General features: G+C 38.6%; 1 protein-coding gene across 4 annotated transcripts in view; it reads left to right on the top strand.

The window, feature by feature from the left end:
• The window catches only part of MSRA (methionine sulfoxide reductase A), a 275,643-nt gene that overhangs the window by 148,301 nt on the left and 104,766 nt on the right, over positions 1-22,576 (top strand). For all 4 annotated transcript variants that reach the window (XM_080587436.1, XM_080587437.1, XM_080587435.1 and 1 more), the window contains one exon: positions 19,805-19,909. In XM_080587436.1, coding sequence (XP_080443562.1) covers positions 19,805-19,909 — 105 coding nt within the window. The remainder of the gene's footprint in view (positions 1-19,804; positions 19,910-22,576) is intronic.

The following is a 22,576-nucleotide window of genomic DNA, read 5'->3' as shown; positions in this document are numbered from 1 at the left end:
TGCTCTTGCCTTTCATATTCCTCAGCAGTGGTTTGAATGCTGGTCTTGAATGCTGGTCTTGAATGCTGAGACCTGGCAGCTCTCTGGTGCAGAACATATTGCAGAAGGCAGGAGCAGCGCCTCAGCTGGGCTGTTACCTTGAGACTCAGCTGATTTTGTTCTATCCCTGGCTCCAAGGTTGACTTGGGTGACCTTCAACTCTTCCTGCCTATTGTCCGTGTTTTTAAAAAAATGAATATTTTATCTTATCATATAAAGTGCTTTGAAATCTACAGCTATGTGGATTTTTCTGGTACTGAGTGTTGGAGGAAAGAGTAGGTAACAAGAAGAAATACGTATTTTTTTCTTTAATTGCCTTTAGTAATAGAGTATTTAAACTGATGCATGTACACATTTATATATCTACATAGTTTTATTCAGCTGAAAAGGAACTATGTATCAGAACATTCATTTTCAATCTCTGTTTTTAAATTCTGATTTCTTTCTAGTCTTGTAGGATGCAGAAGTAAATACTTGAGTGTATTGTGTAAAATCTTCCTTGGGCACTTTTTAATTGTGCAAATTTAACAATAGGTGATGATACCTATGTACCCCCTTCCACCTCTCCCCCAAGTCTTCTCTGGTTATTTCATGAAAAGAGGAAATTTAACCTGAAATACATTTTCAGACAAAGAATTTTACACATCTGCAGAATGCAACTTGATGGCTTAGTTCTGTACTTGAACGTATTCTGCAGATGCACTAGCTTCATAGGAGTTACTGTTTTCATTTGTAACTGAGCTACTGAGGAAAAGATCTGGATCTGCTCCCCCAAAGTTGCAGTATTTTCTCATATGAAATATAGGAAAAATGTAATTACAAAGGAAAAGTAACACTTTTTTTCCCCGCTGGAAGGTCTATATCATATTCATTGTCTCCTTCATTAAAGACCTTTTATGAAGATTCCATATTAAAAAGATCCTTCTGCTGCAGAAATGTTCTAAAACACCTAATTCTCCTACGAAGGTTTTTATTCCCCTAGAAGTATTAAAAACACTATTTCTTTGTCTCTTTAATTGAATGCAGCAGTATTGCAGTGCTCCAAGACAAGGTAAATCTTATTTCATTGTAAAACTACTACTTTGACATAACCAAAATAATAAAAAAAAAAGAACCTCAGGGAAAAAAAAATGAAGCCAGAAATTACTGCTTATGCAAGGGTAGTGTTAGTGGTTGTGCCATTCCCTTTTAAATAATTCCTCTCTAATTGGTAACCCAATGTAATGGGTAAGTGAACATATTTCACAGCAGCAGCTGTTGGATGTTCAATGACTGGAAAATACAGTGATGGTTAAGTGTATGGAGTACTCATCCCATCAGTAAGAGTAAGTTAATCATATACAATTCACTGAACAGTAGAGTTGCATTTGCAGAGCAGTGGGCTGCCTTTTAATTGTTGTAGGTCTTTTTCAATATCTTGCAGTATCTTTTGTCTCAGCTGTAGCAGTTTTGGTTGCATCCCTAAAACTGTCAGTCTTCCTTATTTTTGCAAGGGCCTAACAATTCCTCCTTCACAATGCAGCTTAAATTGGACCAGATGCTGCATCAATAGAACAGTCTGCCCATCTCAGAGGCATTAGGCCCAAAATTATTTAGAAAATTGAAGCCTTTAACATACTTTGGATTAATGTGATTAAGTAGAGCTTGCTTTAATTCATAGCCATCTATTCCTTTATTAATAGCCATTTCATCAACAGGAGCAGCACATATGGGTACAAGATGACTGAAAGTTAAATTGATTGCTGTAAGCCTGTAAGAAAAGCATTTAATGTTTCAATAATAACTGATGTAAGACTTCACTGTGGGGCATTTTAGATAGATTTAGACCAGCTTATAGACGCAGTATTTATTAACATCCTTTAATTTTTAATATAAGCTTGCTAAATGAAAGTCTTTTTTTATTTTTTATCCCTTCCTTAAGTCAGCATTTGATATACAAGATCATTGTATTTATAAAGGAGAGTCTCTCATGTGAGTGATAACAGCTGGTCCAGGGCATAGTGCAGTTGGAGTCTAGACTTCCGTCAGGCTTAGGAAAAGATAAAATTTAACAGAGGTTAATTTTATATGAGCATACATATCCATACATCCTCCAACAACATACATCTCTGATCTTATAATCGTAATAGGTACTTAAAGCGTGTGTGCTAGCTCATGTACCTACAATGCACAGAGTCCATCATTCGCACAGTTATACTCCGTTTTTGGGTAGGGTTCATGTGGTCCTTATTTATTTCCCAGCTCAGTAATGATATATGTACTAATGTACACATGCACACACGTATAGAGGAGAGAGACATTAATAGGAGGTATTATTAAGACTAATGAAAGAATGAAAATCAGTAAGTTGCTCTTCTAAATGAATTAGCTTTTTATTTTTTTATTTAAGATTTGATTTTGGCAAGCTTATGATGTAGCCCTAAAGGAATGGGTACTTTTCGACAAAGTAACAAGACTGTCTCACAGGAGGGTAAACTGCCAATTAAATTGTCACAGTGTTTGTTAACAAATGTCATGGAAGAAATCAGAACAGGTAGATTGGAGTTGGAGAGGTTTTGTAGTCCAAAATACTACAGATAAGGCTTTACTGAATAGCATTTAAGAGATATATATCTAGGAGTCTAGGTGACTAGCTTTTACTGCATGCCTGATTATTAGACCTTGGAAGTTAGATGGGGTGAATCCAAAATGACATAACACATCGCATCCTCAGTTTGGGCAGAAGGCAGTCAGGGGAAACAACATGGCCCCAGCCAAGATGTTGACACTTCTAGACATGGAGGTTAAAAGAACTTTCGATATTTCATAGAACTTCAGATATTTCGTATTTAAGTGTGTTTTGCAAATGAAATTACAGGTATATATGGATGCTGAAAAACCTAAGTGGCTAGAAAGAAGGTTTTATTATTGTTTATATATATATATTTATTATTGTTTATATTTTATTTTTTTTTTGATTTGTACATTGATAAATTAAATATGCCTGGGACCATATTGTGGCACTGAGGCTGGCTCACACTGAACAGCAGGTATCTGCTTATTGAACTCTATTACCCTCCAGACCCAAATGGCTGCATCTGCAGGACACGATCCCTTACCTATACTTCTCCTTGTGAATTGCTCTTTTCATTCCCTCATCTGCTTTTTGGACCATGGTAGCCAGACGCAGAGCACCAGGCCATCATGCTAAGGGGAGCACTCTGTGCTATGGGGGAGCCCGTGCTCCAGTGGAAGGCAAAAATGAAAGAAAGACAAAGAATACCTCTGGCTAGTTTTATAGAGGGGCTGGGGGGATCCTACTTGCTGAGCAGTTGAAGCTCCAAAGTGTGAGAGCTGACTAGTCATTGCTTTTATGAGAGCTGGAAACCGTTACGAGTGTTGGATGTTACAAAAACAATCTTCTCTGTAAAGCTTGTACAGGACAGGAATGATGGGCAGAGCCATAGGTTCATGGATTCACCACCATGTCCAACTCTGATGGCCTCCTGCACCTGCAGACCCCAGGATTCACCCCAGAATCTTGGATTATTGTATTTTAGGAAGATAGATAATGTCAGGGATTTATCCTTCGCAGTTAGGAAACGTCATTTTATGCCAGGTTGAATTTATGTAACTTGTGCTTTCAGCCACAGGATCGTCCTGTGCCTCTCTCCCTTAGCAAGCCTGGAAAGCTCCTCTCAGAATGAGGAAAAATCTCTCCAAGGAGTGTTATCTGTAAGAAAGAAATACGTGCCCCTCATTGTGCCAGATTTGAAGTTATTAAATCCAAATAGATCTCACAGTTGTAGGTACAGTGCAATAAACTTAAATGTGAGCACAGTGATTCATATTATTTGAATATATGACTTCCTTGAGTTTTGTTTTTTAATAGATATTAATGATTACTATTTTTTTCCCCTCATTGTCTTCTAAGTCCTTTTGGGCATCCAAATTGGGCGTTTCTTGTTGGATGAATTAATATCAAGGAATACCAGTTTCATTTGAATTAAAATAATTTCTTTGCCTTTCTTAAATGCTCCCATTTAAATGGGAATTTTAGAAAGGATACAAGTGACCTGTAATTTAAAACTCTTGATTTGTGAGTGGTTGGATAGAAATAATGGATAGTCTAATACAATGAATGTTCATTAGGTTTAAGCAGGAGGTAAATGCTTTCACTGGTCTAGTGTGAAGTATGACATTTACATTTTAGCAAAAATGGCAAAAATGATTTTGTTACGTGCAAGTAGCAGTATAAACAGTAAACTGTGTACTGAAGTCAATTTTAATTAATTTAATCAGTGGCTGAAATAAAGGTTGCTCTTATTGGTCTATTATGGCATAATTAATCATCAGTAATAATTCATTTTACATGGCTTCTTAAGGTTAAGCATTGGCACAGCCATTCATTAAAATTGGGGTGAGAATTAATAGTGTCTAAAGGGTTTGCCACAAAAAAAAAAGGTGAAATATCTGTAAAGATTTATTAAAGGCTAATGATTGATCTACTTGCCTTTATTTTTTAAACCTGCTCTCAAATATGGGTCATGCAGCTGTAGAAATATATTAGCTGGTGTTTGATCTGTTTGCAGCGGTTAATGGTCTTTGTGCAACCTCTGACACTAGGTAGCATATTTTTCACGGTGTCCTTAAGAAGATGCTCGTCATCACTAAGTGGGGTTTTATGCTTCAGGGTGAGATTCTAGGGGTGAAAAATTCCCACTTACCGTAATCAGAAGTGAGATACTCTAAAATGTTCGTGTAGCTTTAGATGATGCTGGCCAAAGAACAAGCTGCCTCTTCACATTGCAGGGATGTGCATGAGGAGGGCTGGGAAAAACAAACTTGTAGTCTAGGAATTGTTAATTCTTTCCAGCAGCTTTCGTGGGTGACAGGGCTTTTATTCTCTATTTAGACAGCACCTTGTACAGTGAGATGGCAGCCACAATTTGCAGTGTAATGTCCGGGCATTATAATAATGAAGTAAGGCAGTAACGGGAGCAGATGTTGTTTTCTAGAAGGACAACCTGTTGCTCCAGTGCACACTCAGCAGGGTCCCCAGGAGGAGCTGTGATTGCAAGGAACCCCTTGCCAATGTCATTGGTTTCTGTTTTATCGTCATTACTAAAGAAAACATTTTCCTGCATGTGCCTCAACACCTTCTACAGTTACTGGAGAACAACTTGTGGTTCCCTCCAGGTGGATGAAGAGCTGCCCGGAGCCAGCTGGTAGAACGGCTGCTTCATCTTCTGGTTACCAGCCTGTCGGCTCTGCCATCATTTGTCAAAAAGCTTTGTGATGTTGGACATCAGACCAGGTACAAGAACTCCATGGTTTCTGTTCCTCACATGGGGATTCTTCATGAGGGAGTGCAAAACTTCGATGGCAAGCACATTTCTGTGTTTAACCTAAAGCTGTAGTAGCTAACCTGTTTTCGGCAAGCCCTTGGCTCATCCTTTTCCTTCTCTTTGTCTCATGGTTCTTCTTTACGGGTTCTCAGCCAGTTCGGTCTTCTGCTTTCAAACTCATTTGATTGTCCTTCTCTTAAGTCCTTGAAATATCTTTTTTATCAGACAGCCGACCAACTTTCTCATTTGCATTCACCTTTCTCACTGTTCAGAGACAGTTACACCACCCACCACCAGATTATTGACCTGTCTCTGACCTCACCGCAATTTTTAGTACTTATACTGGGCAAATTTTAGCTCCCTCCCTCAACAGTCCTTCAGGAGCATCACTTTAAAATAGGCAATACCATAGTTTATGTCTGAAATAAATCGTAGGATTTCAAAAGCTCTTAAAGGGAAGGTATAGTTTCACCAAGGCACTGGAAAGGAAATAATTCTCATGCTTTCGGTTAGAGATTTTTTTTTCTTGATCGTTAAGGTACTTCTCTGCAGTTCCTCTGTCACGTCTGTGTTCAGCTTTCATTTTGAAGGATGCCCTGTTTTGCCTCTTTCCCAGTCACTGGTCTTTCATCAGTTCCGTATGGCATATCCAACAGAATAACATGGATTTTTGTTATTATTGAGCTGTCGGGAATGACCATCAGCTACACCTAATGTCGGCTTGCTCAGTTTTTCCCAGCATTCTCATAGCTGTATTCTAGATAAGTAAATTGTCAATGTTTTATCTTTTTAGCCTCTTATTCACTTGCAGTTTGTTTCTGCTAAAGACTTTTGCAGAAAACAGGTTGCTTGGCCATTTTTAGAACTTTCTGGAATTCTATTGTTAGCTTTCACGGACTTAAAAGTATTTGTCTAAAGCCTTTGGCTAGCATAAATTAATTCTGAATTTTCATCCTAGTACCTTTTTCCCTGGAAACCGTCTGAATGTCTGTCTGTCATCACCAAGGTCTCTGCTCTGTTGCTGTTTTCAGTTTGATGTCTGTGAGAGGTCTCTGGTGAAACCAGGTTGCCTGAATTGTTTTTGCGTGTTTGTTTGGGGGAAATAATGATCCTAATCATATTTATGTATATCATATAACTGTCAGATCAGTTTAATAATAGTTATGTATGAAAGAGAAGCTTTCAGAGTACTAATACTGCAATCTATCTTTTTCTTTATTATTATTTTTTTCATTCCAGCCTGCAATTCTCAGGTGTTAAGCATTTAGATACGTGCAGCTTTCTTCCAAGGGCTATGTTGTTGTTCAGATTCACAAAGAGTGAGAATTGGCATATTTCAGAAATCTAACCTTGTATTCAGAGAACTCCTCGGAGTACTAACCTCTTACTGAAATCACTCTGGAGAGAAAAGGGATAAAACAACCATTTTTGTTATTCTAGTGGAAAAGAATAAATCTTGTTTCTTCCTTTTTATCTTCCAGATTATTTAACATTTTCCAACTCCTTACGTGGAACTTGCTATAAATAAATGTCCCTAGGCATTCTATTTACCTCCATTTATTCCTTTTTAAAGTTCTCAGTTCATGGTATATTCTTCACATCTCTGTAATTCTTTTCCTTCCATTATGTCCATTTATTTAAGGAAATGCTGTGTATTGCATAACTCTAGTACAGAGCCTTTGCAGATAAAAGCTGTATTTTTTTTTCCCAAAAAATCAGTATTTTCTGCTAAATTGACACGAGAAAAAATATTCCCATTACAGACTGAAGTTGGATCACAGTACTGAGTCCGGGCATTTTCCTTAGACTTAACTTTTCCACTTTTTCATCTCTGCTTTTTCAGTAGTGCAGCAGAGACCTGTTCTGAGTTTTGTGAATATTTTTGTGAACAAATCTCTCATTAAGACTCTTTTCTGGAGACTTGGGTCTTTACAGCTGCTTACTCCTGATCCTGCTCGCAGTTGTCCTGGAACATCACCCCCTTCCCAACCAGGGTATTTTTGGTTTCCATTGGCCTTTTCAGGAACAAGTCATAGTTGAAACAAACAACTAAAGCTTTATATGAGACAGCAGCACTCAGGCTTTTGTAGACTTACTCTTTGGCTTTTTTAAACACAAGCTTTTTTCCTTGCTTTAGGAACTACAAGAAATATAAATATTCAGGAAAAATAAAATGTGATCGGGAAATAATGGCTTCAGATTCCTAATCATAGAATCACAGCAGTCTGTGCCACTAGGATGGGCTCTGAAAAGTTCCTCATTTTGTTTCTTGCCCTCTGTGGTCAGCTCTCTATCCCTGGCTGGTTCAGTGGTCAGAAGGTTCCTGCTCTTTGAAGACTTGGTCTTTGTGTCTCTGCCTATTGGATCTTTCAGGGGATTGTATTAACATTTGGTTTATTCACTATTTTTTAAGGAAAATTTCAATGTTCCAACAATCTCGCCTCATTTTGCAGTCATCTTCTGGTCCTGCAGTACTTCACTTTGCATGTTCTTCGTGTTATGACTCTGGATTGTCTTTGGTCAGAGAAAGCCAAGACACAAGTCCCGAGGAGACTGTCCGACTTCCATTCCACCAAGGCAGTAACTGAGGAAGTATTTTTATAATCAGTCAGGATTCAGTCATTATACCTAATTCCATTTCTGAAATCATCACAGTCTCCCACCTCACACACAGAAACAGACTGTATCTGGAGCCAACTTCACGCCTTACAAACAAAATCCCGAGGGACACATCAGGTTATTTGCTTAAGGTGACACAGGGTATCTACGGCTGGACCAAAGCTGAGCCAGACGGCTGCAATTTGTGCCTGTGGATTTTACAATAAAATAAATAGGGAGGAGTTACTTAGTTGCTTGAACAGAGCCATTTAGATGATGAAAGATATCTGAGCCATCCAGGCAGGGCTGACAAGCTGTCACTGGACCTGTAGGAGACCTTCTGCTTTCTGGAGCAGCAGCTGAAGTCCAGATGATTTGTCCTAAGTCATCTCAAATGAGCTAGATGCCTTTGTGGCACAACTGAACTAGTGGTAGTAATCTTAATTTCATCTAGTTGAAGATAGCATCCTTTTTATTGAGCTTGTTAGAAAGGATAAGTGTTCTGGAAATGGAAGCCAGTATAGTCAAATTATTCCCATATGAAATTCTTACCTGAAGTCAAAATTTCATCACCATATATATTCCACAGATCATGACATAACTGATTTTTTTAATTATTATCTAAGGATGGTAATATTGCTTCCCTTTGCCCAACACTAAATATTGATACTAGGTACGGCTGTGCACTTGGGTTTTTAATGAATAAAAATGCTGTTGGCAGAGCTTATAGTTTTCAAATAAATTATGTTGCATGTTTGGAAAATTAATTATGGAGAAGACAATGTATTAGCGGGTTTCGCTCTGCAAAATAGGGATAATGGAATCAAAATTTAGAAAGTACTTTGAAGTCTTTAGGACAAAGGCATGGTGCAACTGTGACGTAGTATTAACCTTTTATCCTCAAAGTTTTTCATGCCCATGGATAACAGGATATATTTTCTGGGCTGGTGTTTATTCACTGTGTTTATCTATTATGATAAAAAATGTCAACATCATTTCATTAATTTAATTTTTCAAAGGAGCTTTGCAATAAGACTAGCTTCTGAGCTATTAAATTCATAACTGTGTGACAGCAGAAACCAATGATACCAGACATAAAGTTGCATGGAATGTAATGCGGTGGGATAATGAATCTCGTGCTTTAGTTACTGGCCAAAGTTGGAGTTGCGGTTCAGCTCAGGTCCTGTTCACATAGCAAAGGGCAATGTGTTTAGGTTGGATGCCCCAAAGTCTTACCCTGCTGTGCTCTGTTCCCAGTTCTCTTCTATTTCCATGCATTTTTTTCTGTTGTTCAGGAGTGTCCTCTATACGTAACACTCTGTATATCGATCAACATATATCATTGTAATAATATGTATATCAATGAATGAATGAATGTGATTATTGTTTATAAAAAGCATATATATCAATTAAAAACAGTCTTTTATGGTATTCCAGTATGTCGCAAATTTGGTACAGGAGCCTCATTATGTTTCTCAAAAGGCATATTCTTACCTGATCTAATAGGCACAAATGCGCCAGATAAAGAATGAATTCAAAAGCAGTGAACAAGCAGGGTTGTAGAATACAAGGACTTAAGTTCTGAATGACAACATTTTTTCTTCTGAGGAGACTAAATTCACTTAATCCAAAGTACCCAGTAGAAACCTAAACTGAGCAGTTTGAGATTGAATTCTCCCCAAACACATAATCTAAAATTACAGCCCATTAAATCTTTCCTGCAATATGAATAATTTTAATCAGAGGGGTACTTTTGCATTTGTGATATGTTTCCAGAGTCAGGACTAGAATTTTTTACCAAAAAAAAAAAAAATTACTAAAAAAAACTTTCCAGGAATTTCAATTTCTCTTAGTGATGTTGCTCTATTGACGTCTGGCTCATCACATGAGGACATGCTTTTTCCTAATGAGACTCTCTGTTGAAAGGTGGAATTCTTTCTTCCCTTTTTTTTTGATATATATTTTTTAATGTATGACTGTTTATTATCTAATACAGGGCAGAGAAGAACACGCATAATGTAACAACTTTGAGAAATATCAAAGTAGAGGGTGATAAAATCAAAGAAAATTCTTGTATTATCATAGCATGAGTGAGGGAAACAAATCTATTGTGGATTTTAGCTCCTCTTATAAATATCATCTAAACAAAAGATGGAGTGTTAACATACACTTATATCAAAACTGTATATTGTGTTGTTATGAAGGCTTAGGAACAAGTAGTAGGTTTTCTTGTGCTTTCTTTGAGGAGGTGGAAATAAATTTATCTGTAATGAAAAATGATGGACTCTGTCTTGTAGCCTTCCATGGCTTGGATCCTAGTCGAGGAAAGAAAATTCAATGATTTGTACTGTTTTATGCTATTGAGTGTTTCAGTCCCAGACAGGAAAACGACACATTTCACACATATATTTTGAAGATATTCAGTGACAGTTTTCAAAACCACCTGTCTTCTGTGCAATATCTTCATTGTGTGTTCATATGACCATATTTTTGACCTTCTTTCATTTTTTTATAACTGTGCAAACTGCTTTTCATGAGATATATTGCAGTTTTTTGTTATTTGAAAGTGTATGAAATACATTTTTGTTTCCAAGAGCAAAGTTTCTGTTAGAGCAATGGTTATTTTAGCATGCCATTTCACAGAAAGCTCACATATAAACCAGTTATGCCTGAACTCTTGACTCTACAGCAGTGTAAGATGCTGTAGAGAATATGAGGTTGCTGCTAGTTATGAAGCTAGTTCTGCAATTCCCATTACTTCTTCCATATTTAATCTTTCATTTTATTACTTAACTTTGTAATTAATGGGTCCTAACTTAAAGCCAGCATTTCTCACTCTAAGATGTGCACAACCACTTGGTTTGTTCTATATTCACCTAGTGTAGTGTTTAGTGTCACACAGGCTAAATGTTAGAAGCCTGGAATTGCATTTCCATGGTGCCAAGTATAACTGGTTTGTCAGTAAACATAATTTATTTATATGTAAAGGCTCTGTCCATCTAATGTGTAAGTTTAGAGTTAAATTTGGGCTTTTAAATAAGAACTTTGTAAAAACAGCAGTAAGGTGTCTTTCTGTTCCCAACACTGTAGCTGAAAGATGTTAACTCACCTATATAAAGATAATATAGAAATCGTAGTTAGATTATAGTCTACTTCATCGACCATGATGAAAAGAAGATAATACGGAAGCCCCGACTCTTTGTGCAGTTTGGAATAGAAAGGCTTTATTAAAGTTAAGTGAACAAAGGAAAAGAGGGGCAATTCACTCATATATTCACAGCATTTAAGGCTGGTAAGGGCTCACTGCATTATTTAATTTGATATCTTTTATATCATAGGTCATTACATTTTATCCATTTACTATTTTATTAAGCCGTATAACTTTTTCCTTTAAGTTTAACAGGTATTTGTATGAGCATCTCTCCCAGAAGGAAATCTGACTTCATTTGAAAGTATCAGGAGATGAGGAATACACCACTTCCCTTGGTTTATAAGACATAGGTATATAGAAACACCGAATGGTCAAATGGTGTAATTCAGTGGTGTAATGTTTTGTAGCAGATAATCATCTTCAGTATTAAAAATATGTGCGATCTAGTCCATTTGAATTTCCCTGGTTTCAGCTCCTACCACTGGCTCTTGATGCCTTTTTCTTTCTTGTTCAAAGACCCTCAGTCATTCTCTTCCTGAGAAGATGCTTATATCCTTTAATTAAAAACCTCTGGATTTTCTTTTTGAAAGCTAAACATTTCATGCCTTTTGAGGCTGTCACTGAAACTATTTTTCAGGGTCTACTTAATGTCAGGATTGATCTCACCAGTGCTGTTCCAACCAACATCATTTTTACGTAGGCATCCCAATGCAGGCACTATTTTTTTTTTTAACATTGCAAAGGAATTCTATATTTACTTGCTTGTCTACTGCCACCCTTGCACTTTCCTCTAAGATTGTTCCCTGTTTGCAGGTGTGGTGTGTGTCACTTGTTCCCTTAAGTACAATTTTAAATGTGACAGTTTTTAACACATTTTTGATTGAATGGGCCCAGCACAGCAAGTGATCACTTTCTAAGACCATCCTCTCAGCCTCCTCATCTGAGTTACAGACAGATTTTGTAAGTTGAGATTTTTTTATTTCTTTAAAATTACTGATGAAAGCAACAGGCTTTGTAGCAGTCCCTGCAGAGCACAGATAAAAATGCTCCAATTCAATGTGTGTTCCCTTTAGACAATTTTTTTAGAACTGTCATTTAGACAATTCTTAATCCATTTAACACGTGCACTATTGATATTGTATGGTGCTAATTTTTTAATCAGACTGTCATGAAGTAATAAGTCAAATGCATTAATAAAGTCTAAGTCTATTACATCCATGCTATTACATTCCACATTTATTACAACTAGACTTGTAATTTCATCAGAGAATGAAATCAAGTTTGGCTGACAAGACCTATATTCCATGCAACCATGTTGACTGGCATTAATTATATGCCTATCTTCAACATTTTTTCTTCAGTTGAATGTCATATGAGATGTTCTGTTCTATTGTCCAGGAAAAATGTCAGACTAATCTTTAAAGCAATGCTGCTCATCCAGTTCATTGATCTCTGCTGTGCAATACAACTCAACCAGAGATAACCTGTATCACACACCGCAACCAGATTGCCTTGGAAATCAGATGTTCCTCCCAACACACACGGTGAAGAAGCTTTCCACTGACATCTATGAGAAATCACTGGAATATTTTTTGACGCTGAGGTTCCTTTTGAATGAAATTAAATCAGAATATGCTCTCCTGGAATCCACTTTCTGCACTCCAGCTGTGAATGGCATACAGTCCACCAGAGTGACTCTGGTCTGGTAATCCCTCCTGAAGTGCTGGTAGTGTAGACGTCTGCAGGTAGAGTGGACATTCAGCCTAACGAGGACATAACGTATACAAAGTGAACAAGATAGTAAACTTTTGCTGTCTCCTTTTGTCCTACAGGCTATAAAATTTTAATTTATTATATTTTTAATGGGTTCTTCAATGTATAATTGAAGGAAGGAGGGTCAGTCAAGAAGGTGCTGCCGGGCCCGGAGCCCCCGTGCTGTGAGGAGAGGCTGCGAGAGCTGGGGCTGCTCGGCCTGGAGCAGAGGAGGCTCCGGGGGAGCTCCCCCATGGCCGTCAGGACCCGCGGGGAGGTGCGGAGAGGCCGGAGCCGGGCTCTGCTCGGCGGTGCCCAGGGCCGGGCCCAGAGGCCCCGGGCCCAGCCCGGAGCCCCGGCGGCTCCCCCTGCCCCTCAGGCAGCACCGCTGGGCCGGGCGGGTGCCGGAGCCCTGGCACAGGCTGCCCCGAGAGGGGCCGGGGGCTGCTCCTTGGAGAGCTCCCCGAGCCCAGGGCCGTGGGGCTGGGCACCCTGCTGGGGCAGGGGGGGACAGGGGCACCCAGGGGTGCCCCCAGCCCCAGCCATCCTGGGGCGCTGGGGTTCTGTGAACAAAGTGCCAGTAATAGTGGATTTGCTGCTAAAAGGGTTTAGCAAACAAAGTAAGAACTTATAGCTACACCACGTGCATTTTAGATACTTGCAAATAAGAAACAATTTACTAGTTGTTTCATAGATTTTTAGAAAAATATGCTTTTTTTTTTTTTTTTTTTTTTTCAATCTGATAATCTATATTTTAAACATATTCAACTAGTTCTACTTAAAACCACTACTGAATCTCTGGGAAGAAATTACCAGTAACAGCCTTTTAACCAGTAACAGCCCCAGTGCCCTTTTTCACTGTGGGCTCACTTCTTCACTTTCACCAATTTTCACTGTGGCCTTTGTTCTCTTTATTTTGAAACCACAGAGCAAAGACTTCAGTAACCGTGATAGTCACCAGAACACGTTTCACAGCAGACTCATTGTTCCATTAGCAAATTTTTTTCTTTTTAAATTTTCATTTACTGTGTCATTCATCTGTCCTATCCCAAAGCAACTAAATAAACTTTTAGAAAATTCTCTCTTCGGATGTATGTACCGCCTTGTAGCTGCAGTACTTGCTACCTTCTGCAGGCACTAGAAGAGGCCTTGGATCTTTCGATCTTTTTCAGGCAGAAGTTTCTAGCAGTTAAACCAATGTTTATTTAGATTAACAACTGCAGAATTGGCCCATGGTGATAAACCAGTTTCTTGCTGTATAGGACTGACATATATTTTAGCACAGCTGTATAAAACAGTGTGGATCACACTGAGGAAGTTAAGCATTATGTTTTGTAAAGCAGTGAATCAGAAATTCACAGTGGATAAGGAGCCAAACATAATCTCTTATTTCAATGCTGACAAAGTCATTAGTGTTTTGGGAAACATAAAGAAGGTGAAAAAACAGTAGCCACATGTTGGTGCCATTTTATACCTGATATATTTTATTATCTTCCAAACAATAGGACAATCACCCCAAAAAAACTGAATAGTGGCCAGAAAATGATGAGTTGCAGAAGGAATGTGCAGGGACTGGCTGCTCACCATCTCTTCACGCCAAACAACCACAGGCTTTTCAGATTACTAAATATGAGCCTGCTCCAGAGAAATTCCCTTGTCTGTGTTAGGTGGGAAGTCAAATAATATTGCCATAAAGGACCCTTCTCTTAAAAAAGTCTGTTGGTGTATGGTTATTTACATTCTTTTCACCTTCATTACTTTAAAGGTAAAAAAATAAAAGTTAAAAAAAGAAAAGATAAAAAGATCCCCAGACTGTGGGTTCTCGGTGTGTTCGTGTCTAACCTGTTTGTTTATTTAACACACCGCTATTTTACAGAGAAGCTGGAGATGTTATTAGCGATATCTACAAAATAAAAATTCCCAGGGTGGTTTGGAGAAGCAGGTGCTCAAAAGAGCTATTACTTTTTCATGTAATACTTTGCATATTCACTAGGGCCTAGGCTTTAGCTAGCGCAAATAGTTTCAGCTCCGAAATCGATAAGCTCTGAAATGTGCGTCAGCTGAAAATCTGCTGCCCGTTCCTTTCAGTTATATTTAGACATTCACATTTGTGTCAGAAAATATGAAGCTGATGAAAAGTGTGTTGTACAAAAAGGGAAAACTGTAGACAAGTGCTGAAGCTGAGAGTCCAGTTCTTAGCTTCGGTGTTTGGGCTGCAGTCGCCTCAACGCCAAAGTGCTTGAGCCATAAAGGTGCTGCCTGCAGAATATAGGGACTGAGGGGCATGGGCTGCCCGCAGCCGTGTGTCCAAGCAGTGGCTCATCCCAGCTGCCCGCTGGGGATTTGCCATGGACGGTGCTGAGCCTGGACACAAGTCTGGGAACTGCACGGGCCAACGCTTGGCCGGTACTACGCTGACCACGTAGCGGTGCGGGTGAGGAAATCCCAGCGCCCGTGCCTTGGTGGGATTTATTGGCGTGGAGCCGCGGTGGAGTCGGCAGCAACGAGCTGGGTTCCTGGATTACCTGTTGTTTGGGGGAAGGGACGGATGCTTCAAGATGAGATTCCAAATGGGTGGTGCATCAGCTATTACTTCTAAGAAAGCATTTAGAAACCTCTGCGGGAGCCTGGTAGCTTTGCCCTTTGCCAAGCTCTGGTGCCTTGTGCTTTCCAAGACTTAAAACCCTGTAGAGCATCTCCTGGATTTAGGCCCCTTATTTCATTGGGTTAAGAGACACAAGCCCTTTTTATTAAATAAGTGGGACGTGAGGGAATAGTTTAGGCATTGGTTGAACTTTCTAACCTAATTCAGCCAGGGCTGGACTAGCTGGAGAGGCCCATGTGCCACGTGGCAGTGCCATAGCAGCTGGGTGGCTGGGTATTCACAGGTGAAGTGCTTTGGAGCCAGCCCTTTGAAGTTGTTCCACTTTGCAGGTAATAATTAAATGCTTACTGGATGCAGCAACTTGAAAAGAATGAGTTCGCTTCTATAATCCGTTGGCTTGAGCACTCACCTGGGAGATGATTAAGAAGGTGAAAATCTAAACACTGTTAGGAAGAAAAAAATTGAAAAGAAGCACCGATGTGTCACTCAGATGTCTTTTTTCCACTGCTCTTTACAGGAACGTTTTTGCCAGAGTTTGAATCCCCACTGAAAGAGCTCGCTGTAGCTAATCCTCTGAGAGTGGCTATGTTTTCTAAGTGGGAAATGGATATAGGATAAACAGACAATCTGCTGTTGGCACACAGCCCTCTCTGCTATGGTGTAATAAAGTCTTATCATCTGCAGCGAGGTTCTTCTATGGCTAAGCTCCTTCTAAAGCTGAAGGAGAACTGAGCACCATAACTGGAAATCCGATAATGGCACCTATAAATAAAGGATTTCTATTTGCCCATTTAACAGCAAATTAAATTATAGTGAGTGATTCGATAAATTATTGAAAAAACATGGTTCAAAGTTTGAGTTTTTTTGAGAGGGGGCTTCTAGAAATATTCATACTTGTTAAAACTTTTGGAACTTAAAATGAAGCATGCTTTTACTGTGGAATATTAAAAATCAGCTAATTAAAACCAATAGGTGATCTGAGGACACCATGACTCTGGCTTAATATAAATGAACGTTTCATGATAAATTCTGAGAGCTGGATATTACTGAGAGAATAGCATCCATCACTGATCAGTTTGAATTGTTTCAGCTGTTCAGTGTTAGCTGGTTCAATTTCTTGTTGAAAAATGTACAGCTTTTTTGAGACTAAATGGGTTTATTGTTTTTCTTTGATTACTGCCTCTCCATTTTAAGAAATCTTACAAAGAAGATTTGATTAGAAATATTTCCTTTCTTTTCTTTTTTTCTTTCTTTTTTTTTTTTTTTTACAATACAGAGGAGTGGTTAGATCTTTTGATGCCTGCTCTGTTCTTTTGGTGCTGCAGTGTAGCAAACGTATGAAATCCAAGCTAAAATGTGATCATTCTGTTTTTGTAGTCAAGCTTAAGCCTAATGCAAAAAGTGAACTAAGAAGGCAAACAGGGAGAGCCCAATTTTGGTTTATTTTCGTCACTTTTCCTGCAGCTGAGTTGTGTTCAGCACCCGTGGGCTGCCAGTTTCCATGTGCTGCTCAGGGTAACGTTGGGCTATCGATTCCTTGTTGTAAAGCACACTGTACCTGAAGAGAGATTGTGCCTTTTCTTTTCCTCTGTCCCCTGATACTATTTTCTATCCATGCTTCTTCCAGGAAAGCTTGTGGTTAATCTGTCCCACATGAAGCCTTTTACCTCTCCATTTGCTCACGTGTACCCAGTTGATCGGTATGGTTTCAACTAAAATTGTTGGGAAGTAGGAGTGCTCACCACAAATGACAAAGATTGTTCTTTGTGGAAATAGCTGCGCCATATTCTGAAAGAAAATCCACTGGGTTGTGGAAAAGCTTTGAGGAAAATTAAAGGTGAATCTGATAAGACTAGCAGGTATTAGCTCCTTGCTTTTCCTCCGAGAACGAATATTGATTTTAAATATGCTCTAGGTTCTAACAGTCTGTTAGCCACACATCTGAGGATTTTTTTTTCTTGAGGTCAGGCTATAGTTCTTGGAGTAGCACTGTTATTTCCTTATTCAGAGGAAAAGAAGAAAGCTGATTCTTTGAACTTCTGGATTAGTCAGAGCAGACAGTGTTGACAAGATGTAATTGCTGCTTCAACTGAGAGGAAAGGTAATGCTTCTGTTGTTTTGAAGTTCTTGAAGAAACTCTCTTGTGATCTAAAGCTACTCATCTTAGACAAGCAATTTGCTCCTGAGTGGTAAGAACCTTTCATAAGTTTCACATTGGCTTAAAAGAAATTGAAGTCAGAAGCCACTCCTTAATCTCTTTTTAGTTACACAAAGTAGGTTTAACAAAGCTGGGCAATCCACTGTCCATTTGCTCTCCTGCTTTATCTCAAGCAACAACAAAATTCCCAGCCTGGTCTTCATCTAAGGCAAAATACATTATTTCCCCTGATAGTCTATAACCAAAACCATAGAATCGTCTAGTTCAAACCATGGAATCTGGAGTAAGCTCCTTCCCTGACCTAAGCTGGCCGTCAGTTCACACCATAATATAGAAGGACCATTTCACTTTATTATCAAGCGAATTACCTCTGACTTTTACTTTTGTTCTACTAAATGTATGATCCTTTTCTGTTAACCTGCCATCAAAATTTGCCTTCAGATAATGAGTTGCTTCTACTGTCTTCAATAGGCATAGTGCATATGAAAAAGGAATTGGGCCATTGTTTGCCTGGATTGTGTCGTGGTGGACAGTGACATGGCTGTAGCTACGGGTTACATATAACTCGCACGTTTTTGCCTTTTAATCTCAGTGAGCCTATCTTTGTTGTGTTGTGAAGCACACTAGATAGAAAGCAATTTGATTTTATCAACATTTTCTTTACAGGTATCCCAGATGTGTCCCCTTTTACTCCTCTGTGTTCTAGGCTAAATTTAATCCTACTCTTCAAAATCTCTTTTGATTGCTAGCCCACCCCTCTGTGCCTCATTTAAGTTTTCTTCATTTCATGTGGCCCAATTAACTGATAAAATGCTGTCATACTTCTCCCTGATACATCTCTCTAATATGTCCTAGCATTCTTTTTGTTTCTTTGCATTATTTTTTTTTCCAAATTTCTCTTGGTACCAAATTGGTATTTTCACTGAACACTCTTCAGTTACTCATAGACTCTGATTTTTCTTACTTGGTGACAGCTAATTCAGAACCCATCAGTGGGCTAGATTCAGCTGGTTGTTGCACTGCATGAAATTCCAGTCAATTCTATTGAAGGTGGTTGAGTAAATCCAAAATTTATGCCAGTGTAAATGAAATCAAAACCTGGCATAGTCTGAGCAAGTAGTCTATTATATCCCCACCAAAAAGCAAATCTCACTGTCCAGTTTACTTTTGTTGAATATTTCCTTGTTATGATTTAAATGGAGAATAGGATATATATTTTTTCCCACCCATGGAGTTATTATGACAACCGAAAATAGCTACATTTATAAATTCTTCATGTGTGCTTTTGTAGCACTCGGTACCATGGACTCACCCTGCGACGTCTGAGCGCTCATCAATCTAACTTAATTATAACTGAAGAAAATTATGTGGCCAGATCCTTTATATTTTATGAAGCTGGATCTTTCAATAATAGTATGTGTTTAGATAGATAAAGAATGAAAAAATCGGAGCCATAAGGTAACTGAAAAATAGGAATAATGTATTTGAATGTGATGTAATACTTGATGATTTTGCTTGAACGCCTCTGCTGTCATAAATTCCATCAGGCTTTCTCTGACTCTTTTTAATGCCCGTTGGCACCAGTAGGTTGGATGATGTGAAATTTTGATTTTTTTTGTGTGTGTGATCTTGTGTAAAAACACTCTTGAATTTTGCTTTTATAAACAATTATTTTATCCATATCTCACCACATGCCAGGTGAAGCCCAGTTTCCTATGAAACAGACAATGTAGATGTTTAAGTTATAGATGTATATGTATAATTATGTATAACGGTTGAAGATGTAGATATATAATTCTTATTTTAATGTTCCATTTAGAATAGTTAATAATGTTTAACTAGTTGTCAGGTACAAATATTTAAGAACTATTCAATTTTTTCTTGAAAGTTGACAAACTACTCTAATAAGATGACTCTCTTACGTTGCCTTTCTAGCTAGTTTCTTTCATGATGGCCTTGTCCAAACTTGCAGATGTCTTAGAGCTGACACGTATATAAAACATTCTATATAAAACATTCTGTAAAGAGGCTTAAATGCAAATGATGGTAAATCAAAATTTGTTTAAAAAATAAAAAGGGAAACAAAGAATTGTGCTTTGGATCTCAATATAGAAAACTGGGCATGCACTAGCTAATTCTTGCTAATAACATCTGATTTTATTTTGTCTTTTAAGGTAAAACTGGTCACACAGAGGCTGTACGAGTAGTATATCAGCCAGAAAACATCAGCTTTGAGAAACTGCTCAAGGTCTTCTGGGAGAATCATGACCCGACACAAGGTAGAGTGATGAGTGAGCCAGTATTTAATTATCTTACTAATTACAGCTGGGATAATTAGTGTTTGAGCTGCATGGAAGAGATGAACCTTGAAATCACACTGGAGCTCAAGAATATGATTGCAGACATTTATTGACAGAGAAAGAGAGGAAGAGAGAGAATGAGAGTACAGAAACTCACAATACCCCTCCTCCTTTACAGCTGTCTGTGCTGGGAAAATTCCCACAGAGAGGCACAGTAGACAATAGAATTTTTTTCAGCTTTGATTATGACAATTTCTTCTGTAATACTATCTTTTGTCTCTTAAATTAAAGCATATTTCTTTGCAGCTTCAGAGCTGACCATTTTATCTGTGCTGAGGACCTTTATCCTTCATAAAATTTTTTGTTTGTTTGTTATATTTTCCAGTGGCAGTGACTATCTTTTATGTTTAGAAAAAAGAAAAAAAAAAAAAAGATGTAAGAGGTGGCATGTTGAGGCACCAGCAGAGCATTGTAGCTATTTGCCTTATTCAAACCTTTTGATTTAATTTATCTTTCTTGGAAGAGGTTTTGTGATGCCATTATACACATCTGTGCAAACATAAATGGGAAACTGTGTTGAGAAAACGTTTTACATGTTTATATAGTTTCAATAAACATCATGCTTTCCAGCATTTTCCAGAAATATTACACACAGTAACTCATTTCAATATTTTAACAGCTATCATAATTATGCCACTTGTTACCACATCTGGGAACAAAAAATGCAGATGATACCTACAAAATACAATACCATCCGGGGAAGCAGTACCTCTGAGAAGGATCCAGGGGCTGTTGTAGATAAATGTCTTCCACTGAGCCCAGAGTGCAACGGAAAGACAAAAAATGGCTATTGCATCTCCTGCCTATATGAACAGTGAAGCCTTAGTCAGGGGGAAAGTGTTTCCTGGGGGCAGCCAGTAAAATCTCAGACCATTTTGTGTAGTTTCTGTGTTGACATGCTAAGAATTATATAGAGATATTGCTGGGGATTCAAAGAAAAGACATAAAAAGGATGTAGAGCCTAAAATACTGGCCTGGTGCTGTGAATAAACACATTCAACTCATTGAGATATCACACTTGATGCCTCATAGTGGGGTTGACAATCCAACCACTGGCGAGCCAGGATGAGATTCAGTAGCTGGAAATTGAAGTTTCAGAGTTTCGGCATGATAAAATAGTTTTGCAGCTAGCGGTGTAATTAAGCATTGGAGTCTTTTTCTATCACCATCATTCTGAGGCTTTAAGATGAGGTCATTTATCATCTCACAAAAGGTGTTTGATTCAGTTCACGAGAAGAAATTCAATGTCTGTGTATGAAACATGATGGCCTGTACTGGGATCTGTTGATTTATGCACCTCCCCGATCAACCCCTTCCTTTACACTTGTGTCAGAACAATTTGCCTGCACCATCCTTGAAGCTCTCGCAGCTCTGCTTTAAGACTGTCCATCATGCTTCAGGGCCTTTGTGGTTTGCTTCTAGGGATCAGGAGGGAAGTTTTACTCCACCTTATCATTGGTTGGTTTTTGGTCTTTTTTTTTTTTCTTTTGTTCTTTTCTTCTTTAGATTGTCAGGGATTAGCCATAACCAGATGCTGGCATCTTAGTAATGGGCTGCTTGTTTTGAAGTAGCACAGAGAATCCTATTTCTAGGTAATTGGTCCATGTGTCTTGTTCACATGCTGGGATTCATCCTCATTGCCAGAGCTGGGAGCTAACAACCAGGGCTATAACAACCAGCAGCATGAGGAATGGATTTCTGCTGCAATGATTTGGGAAACTACCATTCTCTGTCATTTTTGTAGTCTTGGCTTTGACAGCATATGGTTAGTCTCTGCCTGTGGCACACATGCGGTAGGTTGGTCTCTAGAGGACTTCAGTGCTTTGCATTGATTGAAGTACTTGTGCTGGACTTAATGGTATGTGGGCGAGGTGTAGTAGTTGTTACACATAGGTCAGACCAGATGAACTGGTAATTCCTTCTGGCTTTAAATAAAGTAATATGATGAGATTATATCTTTGTATTCACTTTGAATCCTCACATAACTGAGGTTCTAAATAGTTCCAGTCCGTGCTTTCAGAAGAAGGTTGGATGCTGGCAGATGTATGATTCTCTTCTTGATTTCTGGCAACTAGGGAAACATCACCTAATTAGCCTGGGCACAAAGCCACACTAATGTGGCTGTATTCCTTCTGGGATGTAAGCTAATATCTCCACATGACACTGTGCTGTGTAGATACCCAAGTCATTCACAGCTACCTCAGGCGTCTACGTGGCACTGCACTGCGTGGTCTAAACATGGCTAAGCCTTTATCTAAGCTTGGTTCTGTAGAATTTCAACATGGTTCTTCAGTAATAACTTGGAAAAAGTGAGAACATCACTTTCTGCATGGAGATGTTGGCCGTCACTAAAGCTTTTGTGTCCTCCAGACTTGGCTGATGTGGACAGATTGCTTTACCTATGCATGTTTATGGTTACTTAATGCTAAATTCTGTTCAAGGCCTTTGTAAAGTTCTTTACATCTCTACAGCCTTTCTTCATTTGAGAAAGATAAACCACAAGGTCCAAATTTCAAGTTTCTTTGTTCTATAAGATAGGGATGGTATGCTTATATATGTTTTTCAAGTTTGCACAGTTAGCAGTAG

This window comes from Anser brachyrhynchus (genome assembly GCF_964034855.1).
Source record: "Anser brachyrhynchus genome assembly, chromosome: 3".
Taxonomy (NCBI): Eukaryota; Metazoa; Chordata; class Aves; order Anseriformes; family Anatidae; genus Anser; species Anser brachyrhynchus.
Note: the sequence above shows the minus strand (reverse complement) of the source record. Positions and strands in the feature narration are given on the sequence as shown.